At 41.5% G+C, this 18,379-nt stretch overlaps 1 protein-coding gene across 3 annotated transcripts in view; it reads right to left on the reverse strand.

The window, feature by feature from the left end:
- cxxc4 (CXXC finger 4) overlaps positions 1-18,379 on the reverse strand; it is a 59,297-nt gene that overhangs the window by 22,515 nt on the left and 18,403 nt on the right. The window contains exon 3 of one of the 3 annotated variants that reach the window (XM_063884424.1): positions 10,264-11,262. The exons of the other annotated variants lie outside the window; for them this stretch is intronic. Coding sequence (XP_063740494.1) covers positions 11,218-11,262 — 45 coding nt within the window. The 3' untranslated portion in view covers positions 10,264-11,217. Of the gene's footprint in view, positions 1-10,263; positions 11,263-18,379 lie in introns of those variants that run through there. 3 annotated transcript variants of the gene reach the window in all.

The raw sequence follows: 18,379 nt of genomic DNA on the forward strand, positions 1-18,379 counted from the left end.
TTTTTACCAGAGGTGACGTTAGATACCTCTTTTTTTGGGGGGGAAAACCCCTGAACAGTGCATTTGTATTTTTTTAAGTTTTCCATTTCTGTATTTCCATTCTTGAATATACACATTTTTTATCCTGTGATGTTTTCTGTATAATAGTCTCTACATTTACATTCATATACATTTTAGAATATCAAGCAGTCAAAGGCAGATTTGTAAACAACACCATACCTCATGCATTGCAACTCATTTGTTCTAGTAAATTAAACATCCACATTTAAGGTATTTGCTCAGTAAAACAGCACTTAGCATGTACTAAAGTGTGTTTCATTACTATATATCTTTACATTCACCTGATCAAAGAGGGAGAAATATTGTTGAAAACAAGCAGATTAGTTTAGTGTATCAAACTAACATAGGATGTAACTTGAATTGTTCTACATTACCAAAAGTCTTTTCCTTTTGAGCAAGGGTTACTGTAATTAGGAACACCCAATTACAGTAACCTCCTCTCACACAGCTATCTCAATGGCTCTGTTAAAGGGTGAACCCTGCCGCAGTTAAACATTTTATAGCACCCTGCGTTCTGCATCTTGTATTAATTTTGAATAGTGAGTGGTTGGAACAGGACACTGTGAGACTGGTAGATGTGATAATGGAGTAATCCACAGCGACAGGTGAAGTACTCTGCTCCTCTGGGCTGTTTGCTTTGGTAAATGTAGCCGCCATCATCTGACCCCAATGGGACCTGACACTTGGTCCCTCCCTGTCCTTCCTCCTCACTCCCCATCTCCTCTTCCACAGCCACACTCACCACACATGCAGATGGCGTAACCACAGCTTCATGCAGTGCTGGGCAATACGAGGGAAACCAAATATCTTTATATTTTTGGACAAACTCCTTGATCACAACAATAGCAAACAACAGTGTTTATGTATGTGAGGTTTTTGTTACATATTCATCAATAAGGTGGATATCATGACTAAATGGGTAAAAGAAAATAATCAAACAGCTACAAAAACTATGGTTTACTCATCACTGGGATTGGATCATACTGGGTTATGAGGAAATCCATAATCTAAGTCCAAACTGCTCAACAAATTCAAAATCTGCTCAAAAATTGTAGGAAACTCTATAAATCAACCTACCATAAGAATACACTAAGGCTTACCAACAACGTCTCTGACCCCTACCATGACCTGAACAGCCAATAGGTTTCTGTCAAATCGGAGACACAGGGTGCCACGATTTATTAGGGTTGGACTGAAGCACTATTTTATGCACCAGTCAATCCTAAAATTAAATGCAGACTCAATCTCAGATGAAATGTATGTTAAATAGGCTCTATTTTGCTTTGGGGGTTTACCCTTTCCTGTAGTCGGTTATATAGGTTTTGGTGCATGTAAATGATCTACAAAGGCTAGCATCCTCTCCCTTTCTGAAACACCTCCATTGGACTCCTTTCTTCAATTCTGTATCATAGTGACATCACTATGTAACACTTGTGCATCTATTGGCTAGCGCCCCAACACATTGTTCACGATAGGCTAAGGGGGCGGGTCATTTCTAAGAAGTCAGCCAGTTAACCATTAGAGCAGACTGGGCTCTGGTTTCAGACAGAGGGTGAAAAGAGGCTGCTGCAGCACAGGACAGTATGAGAAAAATAAAGAGCTTTCTGAACATTAAAGCATGGAGACATGTCCCAGTAGAGGAACAACATACAATTATGACCCCTTTAAAGGCTCTTGAACATTTGCTCTTCAGTTATTTTAAAGACAGCTGTTTGTCCATGTTAATGTTTCAATAAAATGTATAGTCTCTTATCAGGAAAACGATATGAGTTCAATCTATTCCCCAGCCCTGGTTTGATGTAGCGCTATGAGGCTCTGGTCAGTAAGTGGTGCTTTTTTATTTTGACTTTAAAAGAGGTAATGAGTTGGTTCACTTGGCTAGACTTTATGGGTGGTTGGTTGGTGAGGCAGCTGATAGATGGACGGTCTGATGATGAATAGAGAGGTCAATGCATGGATGAAAGGACAGGTGGATAAGTTGAATGATGAGTGATACCTTGAGGGATAAGTGAATGAAAGCATCTTCAGAAATACAGTTTGTCTCCGTTGTGCTATAATCCAAGCTATGAGTTTGGATGTAAACTTGAACACAACAAATATCAAAATGTTGGGCGAAATTCCTATGAATTGGTTCCCTATTGGACATTTCATTAATGTAAATATGACATGTTGTCACACTGCCAGTTTCTACATTAAGTTAGAACAATAACTTTGCTTTGTTGAATCCATATTCTCTGCATTGTCTGAACCGCTGATGGATTGTTTTAAATCACGATCTGAATTTGTTTAATGTTCTGGAATGATTGTTTGGGCATGTCAAAGGCAGGATACACCCACTGTATATGATTCAGAGAAGAGTAAATGTATTGAGGCCACTTTGTGCTGTATCGCATGCCTTAAATCACACAATGTCTCCTGGAATTTGTTCGCATACTATTCATTTACTTTGCCAAATGTGTTGAAGGAAGTGTAATTCTCTTAGCTAGCGATGCAGTGCCTCGGATCCAGGTGGTGCAACATCCCTTTACTGCAGAGGAGTTGTAGTGAGGAGGGTGGGAGGATTTAACATGCTAAACACATGACACCGGGGACGAGGGATTGCGTCCTGCGTCCCTCGTGCTGCTAAATTCAATCTGCTAAAACAGATTGCACGTTGGGAGAGGCAGATATGGGGATGAGGGGATGCATCAGGTCGTTGGTGCTACTTGGCACTCCATTCAGTTTAATTTTCTGTTTTATTGAGAACAATGTTAATCTACTGAAGCTACTGAAACACTCATTGTGTCTCGTTCTTCAGTTTTGACTTTTTTCTTGCATTTACCACCATCTTTTTCACTAGGGCACCAAGTTTGGGCAAAGGCCTATTTTGTCACTTGGTTTTGGATCACATTTACACAAGTGACGGTATTGGTCCTCCAACATCTCACAACATATAATTAATAATAATAACTGTTCATTTCTTCCCCTGGCTTTGAAGGCTGCACTACAGCAACGTGATGTCATGTGTTATCTTACCACTGCTATATTGTTCATATTTATCCATCAAGTGATTTTATCTACATGATTATTATTATTTCTTCGATATTCAACCCTACAATAGTCGAGTATTTTATCAAAAAATACATGATATTTTCCTCCATATGGCAGAGTCCTATTGAGAGCCACGTTTATGTACTGTTCAAGCGTGTAGTAAGTAAAACATACAGAATAATTTTAAATCAAAATAAGAAACGCAAATGTTTTTTGCTCTGAAGTTTAAGGACGAGGCCGTTAACGCTGGCTGGCTCAAATGAAGCCTTTGCGTTCTGTGTTGTGATATTTAGAGAGAGGCTACCAAAGGAAATTGTTGGACAAAATCCTTCAAAATGTACAATCTGCACATATGTTAAGTTGAAAAATCTAGTAAGTAATTTGAGGCTACTTTTACCTTTCCTTATTATTTTAATAACAACAGCTTCTCTTCCTGATTCAACTTAGTTGTATTCAAACATAATCTTCAGTAGACAGAGTTATTCTAAATCTGTTTATGCCGTCACATGGGCAGCGCCCTGCAGCCCGCTGACTTTGATTACCTAATTCCTGTGAGATCACTCTGAGACTCTGGCTGCCAGGGGCGTTGACATGATGTGGAGAAATGTTGCCAGCCGTCATGAAACCCACCGCCCCAATCAATCAATCACCGTGCTTACACCTCTCTGCTCTGTGTGTGTGTGTGTGTGCGTGTGCGTGTGCGTGTGTGTGTGTGTGTGTGTGTGTGTGCGTGCGTGTGCGTGTGCATGTGGGAGGGGGTTACCTGTTTGCTCTCTTGGGTCTGCATGTGAAACGGAGAGTCAGGGAGACCCTAAACGCACCGTCTTCCTCATTCATCAATTACTACACCCAGGAAGGTTGTGCCTGTCAGGAGGAGCAGATGGTGTGTGTGTGTGTGTGTGTGTGTTAAACGTACAGTACTGTATGTGTGTGTTAGGCAGTGCGAAGGTGTCTCTACATATGTGGGAGACAGAGACAGGTGATAACAGAGACAAGAGATAGAAAAGAATGGGTTAGAGATGTACAGGTGTGTGGAGGAGATATGAACAGGTGTGTTACATGGTAAGAAGTGGGGGAAAGAGGGTGCATGCTCGGCCGTCTCACTGCGCCCGGTGATGGCTACATGATAACTAATCAATCTGCACCCGCCGCAGAGAGAGGTACAGTCAGACAAGATTAGCCGAGAAAGATCACTTCAGCCAGGCGACTGCTGGCTCCTCTGCAGAGCCTGTCAGTCTGAGTCCAGTGTTGAGAGGGATCCTTAAAATATGTATTCCGTTAAAATGACTCATCACCTGTACAAAATGTAATCGGTAACCTAGTGTATGTATCACAATATTAAACAATTTAATCCGATTTTTTCCATTTAATGCCAAGTGGACTGCATTTATACAGCGCTTTTCCAGTCTTTGCAAACCTTTGAAACGCTTTCACATATTGAAGTCAGCATTCATCCATTCACACACATTCATACAGAGGCAGAGGCTGTCATACAAGGTGACACCTAACATTATTTAGTGACTGCATCCACATTACTGTAACAACTATCAGTTATTGTTTTCCCAAACATTCGAATGGTAGACGAGTGGTTCACCACAGAGCCACAGTCTGTTACTTTGGTGCTAACTCAATATAAAACACAATGCAAAAGAATTACAGAGAAAGAAAAGATCAGTAAGAGGGCTTTTACTTACAGTAAGTTATTATGAAAGACCACAGAGTGATTTAACCTTGGAAAGGAACATATTTAGTTTCACAAATATGTCCTCGACTCAGTAAAGTAAAAAGCTGCCTTTCATTAAGGATATTCAGGCAGTAGCCTACATGATACACCAACGATGAAACAGAACACTACAGTTGAAAAAAAAACAGATGAGCTAACAGAAAAGGCTTTGCTTTAGTTACAGTTAAGTAATAGTTAAGATCACACACACAATCTTTCACCTGCTGTAATCTCCTCAAGCAATCGTTCCTGTCTGTGTGCCTCTTTCTGAGACCGTCCGACAGCACGTACCCACAGACCGAAAAGTTTGACTTTATTTGATTGAATTTCCCCTCCATAATGTCTGCTTTTATTATTATGGGGAATCTTTTCATCGGAAAAAAATCTGGACATTGGTAACGATTGAAGCAACCAGCACTTATCCACTTCATATATTCCAAATTACTTTAATTCCCTGAGGGTTGCAACAAGAGCACTGAACTGAAGTGGAAGCTGGAAACATTTTCAAAACAAATGGATACTTAATGTAGCTTGTTAAATGGCCTTATAGAAATACGTTTTAGAAATACACACAATACAGAGGTTTTTTTACACAGAATCTTCCCAGATGCGCTGAGACAAAACAGCCCTGGAAACTGGATTTCTTTCCCCAAACTTTAAGAACTTTGTGAAGCTACTTTCCACCCAAATGTCGCTTGTGCAAATCTTGCCGCCTCCTTCAGTTGGGGGGGGGATGTTTTTCTTCTCCTCCTGCTCTTAACTGTGTACCAGCGGTTCTAGGGGCTGTCATATTGCATCAGCGCTCTGCTGATTACTTCCACCTTGTCTCCCTCGTCAGGAAATGATTCTGACACGCACTCACACCCTGCTTTCTCCGCATCAATATGCGTGCGATGGAAAAACTGCAGACAGTAAATAAATAATGAAAGGCGAGGTTGGGAGGAGGGGGAGAGGGAGGCTCTGCGCGTCTCTCTCTCTCTCCCGTCTCATTCTCTGTCCTCCTGTGTGTGCGCGAGTGACTCAGTCTGGGAAAGTGTTGTGTGCGTTGTGTAAGAGGATGTTTAAAGATGGAGATGGAAGAGAGGAATTGGGATTTATTACACAAACATTACAAATTATGAAGAGGTCGATCAAATGATGTGTTGGAAATGACCTAGCTACATATGTTGACTTCATCTTCTTCCATTACAACATGTTTTAATTGAAACCCATAACAGTTACTCAGATAAATAACGGAATTGAAGTTGAGTTACTAATCAAAATGTATGAATAAATATGGGTTACATAAGATATATAATATTCAATCTGTTGCATCCAATCTGACAGTCCCTACGCCCAGACATGCTCCATTCATTTGGAAAGTCTTTTTGATTTGTTCTCTTTGAATTTGACCACCTCTCGTCTGCCAATAACATCAATGGGCATTGCATGTGAACTACACCAAGGTGGGTGGCCATATTGTCAGTTAAAAACCCCTTTCAGTGCTGGAAATTCAACAATATCTTTCTTCTGAAACCTGGAAAAGGGCTCTAATCAATATATTCTATAGGAGGGCTTCTATGTTGGACCCCAAATGAGATGCTAGCTGTTGTGTTTAGCCCTGTTCTGTTCTGGGACCATATACCGTTATCAAGTACATATCACCTACATCTTCATCGTGTCCCAGCTTGTTGGTGATCTCAAGCCATATTTTCTCCTTAATCTGTCAAGGTACCTGTTGTGTTGTTGGTCATACAGTATTGGGTGTTGAGAAGTAGTCGATCCATTATTCCGAAACTCCAATAGACAGAAAAATGTCTCCTTGGATCAAAATCCCTTTTGTCTGACGCTCTGTTACCTTGAAAACTTACACCCATCGTTCCAAAAACACCCTATGTACCTGCAATGGATAAAAACACGTGGGTATTTATTAAGCATGGTATTGTTATTCATTATCAGTTGGGACAAAGGACTTCTTTCAGGAAATCTGTTGAAATAGAAGACCTTCGTAAAACGTTATCCACATGAATATTCTTTAAGAGTGTGATTGCTTTTATAACCCATAAAGAACATCTGTTTTTATTCATGTCAATGCAAATGTAATGTGGCACAGTCATTTTTTTAATGTAGTTTATCTTATTCCAAACTGTTTAATATGGGGGAACTTTCATTCCAGCCCAACTGTACAGTGTAAAGCTTTACCAGTGTTTACAAGGGAGCCAACATGGAGATGCCCAATGAACTGAGGAAACATCTATCAGTATTCCCACGTTTTAAACATGTTATGAAAAAGTAATTCAAATAAAATGTAACTTACTTTTTGAGAGAGTAACCTTCCCCAAACCAGTAAGAGGTTTAGTTTTAACCTTGAAATCAAAACCCAAGATGCAATCATATTGTTTGGTTTAAAGTCACAGTTTATTTAGAGGATATCTTACTTGTCTTATTCAACATTCCTTCAGTACTGTATCCGATCTAAGCCCCCTCCCTGCAGGAAGGTGTGTGGAGTTTCCTCTTCTCAGTGTCAAGAAGTATGCCAGTAGAGTGAGGGAGCATTCTCAGTCAAAGTCCCTGAAGGGATTATCACAGCCACTCTGCGTTTATGCTGAGGACACTGGGAGGGTAAGCACATCTGATTGGCCCACTAACCCCTGGCACCCAGTGGACCACAGTGACAGTTTGTGAATTTTTGGGTCGAATTTAGAAACCGTTTCCCATTACAGAGCAGTGGCTGATCTGTGGCAATGACATGATGGCACGAAGCCCTTAAATTACTTGTTTGTCTGAGTGTCATTTCAGCTTTCTCCGATTCTAGTTGATTCTATCCCCAAATTTGACGCTATTTGACCTGCTACTCTGGTATATCTCTAAAGTAATGATTAAACATCAGCTAACTTAATCTGTGTTTACACATCTGTGTTGGTGAAAACAGTCGGGTTCATATTAAGTTCACTGCTAAAAAAAATCCTATTGGAATACCAGTGGATTACATTTTGTGCTAGTATGGAGCAGCTAGAGGTTTGGTTGACATTTACTCGAAGAAGGAAATCCTCGTCATTACAATTCACTGTAGTTTGCCGCATGTTCATTGTCCTAAGTGTTTTTGTTTTTTTAGCTTTTAAGGTTCTCTGAATATTCAAATATACATGTTGTGTAAATAATTGTCTTTTTGATGCTAAATGGTTTCTTAAAATGACTTGTTTTTATTATCTTTATATTTTGTACCTACTTTTACAACTTATTTTCTTAGATTGTTTATGTTCCTGCCACCAGACACCAAATCAAATTCCTTGTATGTGTAAACGTACCTGGCAATAAACTTGATTCTGATTCTGATCCTTCCATCTCCAATTTTAAAGCATCTCGGACAGCAGCAATGACACTTTCTGTGCCCTAAAAAATGAAAATGAAAATAATCACTGTAGTGTTAATCAAGAAAATGACGCTGCAGGATTTAATAAGGAAGTAGCTCAAATATATATAATGCTGCATATATTGAAAGGGGCTTAGCTGAGTTGCCTTTAGCTCATTCTGTTTTCACTCACCAAAATATTTGCTGGTTTATTTGCTCACTTTACAATTGCGGTAATGGGATTTTAATGTTGCAATCACTGTGGTTTTCTTTGCCGCCATTTTCACAAGTTTCATAAGAGTCACAGATCAACCAGTCTGTGCATTGAGTTTAGTCCCAGTTTAGACCCAGTTTAGCCGATCAGCAGCAACCCAACGTCTTATATATTGTTGGTTGTTTACAAAAATACCAATAAAGCATGATGTAACTATTTCTTGGTGATAGTGGACCTAAAGGTTTCTGCAGCTTCCTTTTTATTAAAATGTTTTACTTGTTTAACAAATTACATACAGCTTGATAACTTGCAATCGATTGAGGGGTTGATGGGGTTATTGTTGAATTCTGGAGGTAGGCAGGCTGGGTGTGTTCCCATCTTTCCTTAGCTAAATGGTTAGCTTTCCTCTAGTTTCATACCTGTTGTTTTTATTTTATTTCTGCTAAAATATATATTGAACTTGTGGAAAAAGAGCAAATTTCCCAAACAAATATTGACCTTTCCTTTCAAGAATTCTTTGAGTAATATGTTTTGCTTGGATTTAGTTTGAGGAAAATTGGTTTTGTCGAGAAGACTAGGTCATCCAAATGTGATTTTTGTGTACCCAACCACATAATCTTAAACCTTAAGACCCATAAGAACTGAGGACTCGTATATTCAGAACACATTGCACATCTGTTTCCTTAGAAAGATGTGTAGGAGAGAGAGGGAAAATTGCAAATAACAATATATATATTTTGCAAGTTTGACAGTGTGCATATGTTTATACGCCAGACATTGTGTATTCCCAACACCCCGCTAACGTGCTAATGTAGTGTCGCTACGTCCCCAGCCTCTGTCTCTGCCTGTCTGAAGCAGGAAAACGAACGTTACCCCTGGTGCCTGAGGACTTTAAATCCCAGTTCCAGCGCGCAGAGTGGGAGGTGGAGAGGGGGGGGCGGGGGTAGAGGATTAGAGAGAGCTGTCTCTGATGTTATTTAATCTCACCGGCCAGGGAGCGAGTGCGCCAGCATACCCATGATGCACGTTATCAACCTCTGATGACCGGCGAGGGGGATTGGGGCGCCGCAGACGTTGCATTGCCGCCAACACGGCGCACTTGAAGTCGTCCTCCCGGCCCTAACCAGTGAGCAGCTCAATTTGGGTGATGGCGAGCGTGTTCAGTCGGGGGAGAAGTCGGTCCCGGATGATTTCCTCCTTCTCCGCTCATTCTCCTCAGCATTGACACCCCCTCCCTACCTCACCTACCCTGCCAAATGTGTCCCTCCGACTGCCCCCATCTCCCTATAACTACTCCCTACCCCCTGAAACCCAAAGACCCGACAATCGCTCAGTTGCTCGAGCTATCTCTGGAGCCTGTCTCGCTTCACACCCGCTTCCCCCATCGTCACCCCCACCACCCTCCTATCCCCCCCCCCCCTCCCAAGAGTATTCCAGCATGACAAACCACATGGGATTTCACTAGTCCTTTAAAGTCTGCTGCCTCTGGGAACCACTCTTCTCGGCGCAACGTTTTAGTATTCAAGGGACTACGTGACTGGGGAGGCAACCGATGCCGTTACATTCTTCCTGTCTCCTCCTGGGTGTTATTTCTGTTGATGCTTGGCGGGGAAGGAAAATAAAAAGAGAGAAGTTCTTTTAATCAGGTGATCCTTAATTGATCACTGATTCTTCTTCTTTTGCATTGGTGGATTTATCTGCTGCCACTTCCAACATATAGCGTCAAGATGTCCTTTTACTGAAGTCATTTTTTTATTTTAACACATAAAAGCATCACAACAACAATATACAAATTCTTAGTAATCTTTAAAACCAAAACACATTTACACATGCAACAATAGGGTTTAAGACAATGAGTAACTTATTGAATCATTTTTGTTTTTGGAATGTGTTTACTCTGCAGGAGAAAAGTCCAGACTATCCCTTAGCTCCAGAACAACATCTGATATGTCCAATATGTATAGAGTACTGTAATTAAGTCTAATTCTGAAGGTTTTTAAACATAACATACAATTCCTTTACTGGCATTACTCTCTACCTTTTAGACAGTTACAACCTCAAGTGAAAGAAAGAAAAAAAAGGTTTGATGACCGACAAAGTTTGTTTAAAAAAACAAGTACTCGAGAATATGACCTCCAGACAGCAGCGTGACTCGTAAATGTCTGGTGCTGTCGCAATCAATTGATGCCCAATTGGATTGTAAAGAAATGCACCTCACCGCACAAGACAATGTGCCCTGTTCTGCAGTGAGTCCGCTCGAATGAAAAAACACGTCTACAAGTCTCTGACAGAAGCACAGCTGCCGTCCTTCATGTCATCGTTCCAGCCGGCGACGGTCCTAACATTAGCGTGGCATCCAAAATTACCGGTTTCACAGAAATAAAAGACAAAACTTGCGGATGATTCAGTCTGATAAAGTAATTCAACTGAAATGAAAGGTTGAGGAATAATCAACAGAATAGATTATTGCTCCAGAGTTAAGTGTGTGTATTATCGTCAATCCTTGTGGCCTCTTCAGTTTTTGACGGAATCAGTATGATTGTCTGTTTGAGTCCTTTACATAGGATTGGCTGTAAACCTACAGCCACAACACTGAAAACACATTCATAGACACCAAAAATATACATTATGATACTGTCAAAAGATACAATAATTACACAGAAAAAGGAAATTACAGAGTTAAAACAACACCATTATGTTTTCGTTTATCTTTTCGTCAGTCCACTTTTTCATCGCTCGTCCTCCTCGAAATGTGTTGGGCGTTTTGGGCTCAGTGAACCCATCAAGCGCTCCTGGCAGAGAGTCAAGAGTACCACCTGCCCTCCTGCAGCTGGATAAGGGCAGCCATGGCCCGTCTCTCTAAAAGAACCACCGAAAAGCTTCTCCGCTGCTGACCGGCGTCCTCTGTGGGCGACAAAATGTGAAGGACACTTTTTAATTGACAGGTTTCCAGGCTGAGCAGTTATCATGTCATTAAAAGAAAACATAAACACAGTCAGAAATTACAGATTTGGAAGCTTAAAAATCAATAATATTGGAAACAGCATTTTGAAATAGCAGGATTTAACCCAGAAGGGCTATTAAAGTGGCCATAAAGCACAACCACCAATCCAAGTATTTAATTAAAGTCTCGGGCCAAATTGATAACATCCATGTCCCACCCACCCCCAAATTTCTATTATGAATCGGTTCATGGCGCTAACAGAAAGAAAACCCAATGATTCAGGGTACTAATTTGCCTTTGTATCAATTTACAAATAATCCCACCACGGTAACTTAATAATTACTACATTACAGTGACGAGAAATAAGGTCTATCAACACCTGTTATTACACCTCCAACAACAACAACAGCAGTCACCCTCACTTCTTTTGGACACATGTATTCCTTCCAATGTGTAGCAAACCATTCACCCTATTGCAGGTTTTAAGGCTGTGTAGAAATCATGTCACGTATAAAAAACTAAAACATAAACACAGTTGGAAATTACAGATTTGGAAGCTAAAAAAAAATCAATAATATTGGAAACAGCATTTTTGAAATAGCAGGACATTAAGTAAAAGTAAAAAACCCAGAAGGGCTCTTAAAGCGGCCATAAAGCACCACCACCAATCCAAGTATTTCATCAAAGACTCCGCCAAGGTGATTACATCCACGTCCCACCCACACCCAAATAATCATTACGCCGGATGAAATATTCAATACAAATTCCCAAGAAGCCACAATGAGGCATTTAATTACTGCAAGCTCTAGCCGCAGTGAGGGGGAACAGTGCATCATTTCAATTTGAGCTCGCGCCAGCAGCCCCCCCTGCTCCCTCCCCCCCCCCCCCCCCCCCCCCCCACACCTCCTACTCTTCTTCCCTAAAAACCTCTATGCCGGAGTGACAGCCTCTCCTAACCCAAACTCATTTGGAAGTCAAAGACATAAAATACTGGAGTCTCCCACCAATCCCCATGACCAATTAGCACATTTTTTGATTATTTTTTCACACTGTTGACGGGGGGGAAATAGTGCATAATCACAACTGAAATCACTTTAGTCTGAGTGGAGGGCAATTTGACATTTTAATACCAAGTGTCATCGGAGGCTCTTTAAAGGCCTGCTGATGAGAGCTTTAGCGCCACACTCCTACTCTCAGGCTCATACATATGTGACCGTATGCACAGTAAGCATTCATAACTGCACAGGATGGGAAATGGATCATGTCGTTTTACTACTTGTCTAAATGAATGACTGAAGCATTTTTTATTTCAAAAAGGAAACAATGTGTTTTTACTTGAACATGTGTAAGGATTCTGTCTTAAAGAGGACCTTTTATGCTTGTTTTCGGTTCATATTTGTATTTTGTGCCTCGAATCCACTCTGCAGCACCTCTTTTCACCCTCTGTCTGAAACCAGAGCCCAGCCTGCTCTGATTGGTTATCTGACCTGCTCTGTTGTGAAGGTCCAGCCCCTTAGCCTACAAACTGTGGGAGCGCTACCCAATAGAATCTCGAGTGTGACATAGTGATGTCAAAGAAATAAATATTCTTTGACAGGAAACTGAATATCTTAGGGTATGAACCTAGCAAAGAAAGCATTTTGAGACAACGTGTAAGGATCTTTCACACTACTTGGACCCTTTATAAAGCAAACAAGTCCTTAGGTTTTAATGAAAATAATCATAACTTGCAACCGAAGAGACAAATGAACAATTTGATAATTTACACTTACAGTATTTGCCATATTTTGTATTATTTTGATAATCTTTCCAGCCGTATAATTCAGCCATATTTTTTATAAGCAGCACTCGTCCCACTTAAAGTGACATTACATTTATAGTTGTTAACATTAGAGGCAACTTTGGAAAATATAGACGGACACACAACTACCAAATCCAGAGGAAGCACTTTAGCCGTTTTAGATTCCTCATTTGAATGTTTTTAGAGACAAGATTTAAGTTAAATAAATGGTCAAAACTTCAGAAAACATGTATACCTTTTAAACATTTGAATTGGGCCCATGCTGCTATCAGAAACACTGGTTCATGCTTTAACTGAAAACTAAACAAACTTTCCCTCATTTAAGTGAGTATCAACCAAGAAATAATCCCATTACAGTTCATTAATAAAAACAACAATAGATTGAAGGAAAAAGCTCTGCTAAAGGCTATCAACACCTATTTATTAAGCCTCGCACAACAACACTTCTTTTGGACACATTTCTCTCAATGTGGGTAGCAAACCATTTACCATATAATTTTTTTCCCACACCACATTAAGCAATTACTATTATCCTTCCAAGTGAATAATGGAGGCACCCAGAACAGCAGGATACCATCATCACCAATTTAAAGCCACGGATGAAATGAAACACCATTATGTTTCTGATGGGTCAAGACGCTCTCGCAGATCTCATGTTTTCTTCTTTGCTTAATTGCAACGAGCTGACGCCTGCACCCGTGTTATGTCATCGTAGCGCCATTAATTGTGTTATTTTTTCTCACTTTTGGAGGCAATTAGGCTTTGATAAATACTTGTTTCATGTAATTACTGCCTTTTTTTTAATATAGATATGTGATGGATGAGTGGCATGAGATACAAAAGACCAATTTGACCCTAGACTTATTTTGAGTTTTTCACTCGCCTGAACCCCCGGGAAAACAGTAAGGAAATAAGATGTATTGATACATTTGAATGTGTTTGTGGGTCCTATTCCCTCCCTTAGGTGTACTGCAGCATATAAAACCAAGCTACCATTTCCATACCATGATATTAAACAACCATAAAACAATAATTCCTATGTAATTCAACATGTAATCCCTGTTCTTATAGGGAGGGTATGGTTATAATATCCTCTCCTATTTTATTTCACTGTGAAATCAAACAAGTATATTTATTCAAGCTTCACAAAAATGTTTACAAGATTGCATTTGAACACATCTAGGACCCTTAACTGATAGCTAGCAGCTAGCGGCTATCGCTGACTAGCTCTCCTGCTGATTTCAACACAGATTTGTTGTTTAAAATGTAGCATTATCAGTAAAGAAAGTAGTTTTCCCCCTTGGACACGTCAATAGTTAGTTTATTGCGTCCCAAGACTGTTAGTCTCGAGCCCCCACAGTACACACAGTACCTGAGGGGCTGTAGAAAAACAGGTATCGTCACATTTTCTTAATTTCAGTATCAACTTGATACCGAAGTATTGTACTTGTGACATCCCTAACAAGCACGTACTCAAAATTCTGTGGACATGTTGTGCACATCTGCCTTGGATATGGCGCATCCACAGGGGCACTTTCAGCTCTGCTCTCTTGGTCTAGAACATGATGCTCTAACAGTAGAGGCAAAGAGGAGAGACAGGGGCAGTGAGAATGTTTATCTAGATCCATATTCTCACATTGATCAGTCCCTTGTGGAAGTGCGGCTCGCCGGAGACAATAATGACCCTGATCTGGGCACTCGGCATGTCTCTGTTTTGTTAAGTTCCTGCATTATCGATCCAGTGGGGCTCTTGAGTGCTGCTTGGATTCACTCCCAGGCCCCCTCGCCTCGGCACACTGCAGTGACCAGGCACAAAGAACGCTCAATTAGCACAGCTCTGCTCCCCCACCTGCATGCGCCTTCAAAATCACTCCATCAACCGCTGGGGAGAGTGAGGGAGAAAAGACACGAGAATACAGAAAAACAGGGAGAGGAAAAGTCAGAGAGCGATAAAAGGGAGAAGGAAATGTGGGGAGGAGGTAAGGGTTGATAGTGTTACACCAGGGACACAGGAGCGACACCAAGGTTTCACCTCAAATCAAGACGCCGTGGCAGCAGCTCAGCCTCACGTCAACGCCGCTGCCTCTGCAGCAGAGCGTACATAACAACCTGGCTACAACGACACACCGAGGGGAAGACAATTTCCCGCTCTGGCAATGAATGCACACGACCGAGTATTGGGCTGACTGAAGCAGAAGGAAGAGATTTCTCCAGACCTCAAATTAACCCCACCACACCACCGCAGCAGGCAGTGTATTTTAAGTGTCTGCCGGTGGGTTTTGGTGATAACGACACAGTAAAACTGACATGTGGCGGAATAATTCTCTGCTGATTCTGGCCAGGCAGAGTGAGAGCTCTGGGCAGCCATGACACCCTGTGATCCTAACTGAACCTGGCAGGTGCAGTTAACGCTGAAGCCACGTCGAGAGATTGAGACGAGGTGGTGGAAAGACAGCGGGAACGGGACGTTAAATCAGAGACAAACCGACCGGACTAAAGCAGTTTCTGTTAAGACTGCTCTGACCTCTGTGAGGCACATGCATGCAGTGCCGCTGCTAGCCATTTTGGTGCCCTAAGCATAATTCCTTCATGATGCCCCCCCCCCCCCCCCCCAATAAAAAAACATTATGAGTTGTGATGAGTGAGTGGGGAGGGGAGGGGGGAGGGGAGAGGGGGGCACCATCGGTACCTTTGAGTAGTATGCCTAAAAAGTGCCTCATATTTCTATAGTCTACTGAAATAATTTCGGCCTTATAATTATTATGACGATTTTTCATTAGGCTATTTTTGGTGGTGCCCCCTCGACACTTGGTGCCCTACGCACAGTGCGTAATGCGCGTTATGGGAGCGGCGGCACTGCATGCATGCACACACAGCATAAACCTCCAACCGCAATCTTAAACATCCAGGTTAAGGCCAATCTTCCCTATCTTTTCCACAAGAATAATAAAAAACACACGAACAGTCCTCAAATCCCCAGCCAGCCCCGGCCCTGCCCCTCCTCTCCCCTGCAGCCTTGGCGTCACACGGAGCTGGGGCCGGAGATAAACCACTCAAGACGATGAGGATGATAATGGCAGACGCTGCAGCGCCTCAAAATTCAATCAGCACCGGGACGTCAATGCGGATGAGTGTAAAAGTGAAATATGCTCGCCGGCGTGTGTTAAAAGACGCCACACAGGGCTCGCAGAAACAACAACAGGCGATGAAGAGGAGGATGAGGGGATAAAACGCAGGAGAGGGAGACAGGAGGAGAAGAAAAAAAAGACAAGGGAAGAGAAAATGAAAATAATGTGTCTCTACTACTCTGCTTCCTGGCAGAATCCCACTGGCATTCTGAGCAGCCCTACTTTAACCACAGACTGTGAATAAATTACCCTTTTGAACTCGGGGTGATTGCAAATGTGCCCCGGTTTCTCTTGAGACATGTCTGGCACTAACCCTCAGCTCTACGCTCCGAGCCAGCCTTGTCACAGAGAGCCCCCTTCCACCCCTCCCTCCCATCAGCACACACACTAAATACACACTCACACACACACACACACACACACACACACACACACACACACACACACACACACACACACACACACACACACACACACACACACACAAGAGCATGCCCAACATTATACAAACTTTTAATTCACCATAATTGCCGGTGGATTTTTTTGTCTAGGAATTCTGTACTAAAATCCTGGGATATAAGAAAATGTGTTATAGATGTCCTGGAATAAAATGTCTAATGTGGCATAACAATCCAGATAGAATAGCAGAGTCAGAACGGGAGGTATCTCAGGGAGAGACAGTGGTTGAACAGCAGCCTGTGGGAACAGTGGGAGGGTGCTGATGTGTTTCCGAATGCTCATTATAACACATGGCCCATACATTACCCTGACAATACCCATTATTTATTAACCTACAGACCGGGAACCAGGCCACTTTTCATAACCGCAATCCTTTTGGATGCAGGTTTGACAGACTGCAAACAAAATATTTTATAAATAAATACCACTGGCCCCCGTCTTCTCGACAAACAAACTGCGGCCGACACTGCTTCAGCTGTCTGGACACAGACTTCTTATTCAACGTAATTACAAATAATCTTCACACAGCATCACGTGTGCAAACCCAGGTCTGCCAATTTGTTTAATACCACCTTGCAAACTCAGACACCTCAGAACTACAGGAAGTCAGTGATCATTTCAATGTAAAACGACAACATAAAGGGAAATGCCTTTGATATTTCTCCTAGGAAAACAGGAGGCAAAGCGGACCCAACTGGGAAGAGGAGTAAGGAAAGAGCATATTTCATCAGAGTCAGGAAGACTTTGGAGCCAGCCAAAGACTCAGGGCCAGGTCTGAGGAAAGTTTCAGTGGTGCAGTCAGCCCTAACTGATGTGTTATATATTGCCTGTCACTTTATTCTGCAGGAATATTGGGGCGTTGCCAAGCTCAAACCTGGAAGGTATAGCAATCCATCACCTGCACCGTTACAGGCGTTGGAGGGTGGGGGTTGAAATCTCATCTTGAAGCTTGTAGCCAATATTCGAGCCACCCAATGCCGTTTATAAAAGGTTCCTCTCCAAGGCCGCCATCACGGACAGACCACTCATCTAGTCATCCACACGCCACTGCCCCCAGCCCTGCAGCACAACACCGTAACACAAACACACTCACTGCGCAACGGCTCAAACCTTGAATAAAACCGGCATAGAGAATCATCAATAGCATCAGCCTGATAAACTAGAAACTGGTTTAAATACACCAATTAATTCAGGTGATAATTGTCATTTCCAGGTGATTTGAAATGTTTTAAAGGTACAGGAGAAAATGTATGTTATTGCGAAACACGGACTGAACATATTTCATATATTTTGTCATTCTTCTGTTGATCTTTCGGTTACATTAGTTCACGAGGTAATAGCTGGAGCACATTTATATTGATGTTTCTATAATGAAAGTAGATTTAATCAAGTACTTTCCTCCAGTTCAAAATTGTGTTACTTGTTCTTTACTTTTTCCCAAATATGTTATGTATTTGACAGCTTTAGTTTCAAGTTAAATTGTTGCAACCAAACTTAATGATGGCCTGATGAAATGATGTATTGTAATTGGTTAAACGAACCGTACAAATCCATCTCCACAACACACTTGTTTGCTAATAACAAGATGAATATGATATAAAAGAAAGGTTTACTTCAGGAAAGCTTCTTAATACTGTCAATGTTAACTAATATATTTGATTAATATGCACTACCAATAAACAAAAAACA

The sequence above is a fragment of the Eleginops maclovinus genome, chromosome 5, assembly GCF_036324505.1.
Source record: "Eleginops maclovinus isolate JMC-PN-2008 ecotype Puerto Natales chromosome 5, JC_Emac_rtc_rv5, whole genome shotgun sequence".
NCBI classification, from domain to species: domain Eukaryota; kingdom Metazoa; phylum Chordata; class Actinopteri; order Perciformes; family Eleginopidae; genus Eleginops; species Eleginops maclovinus.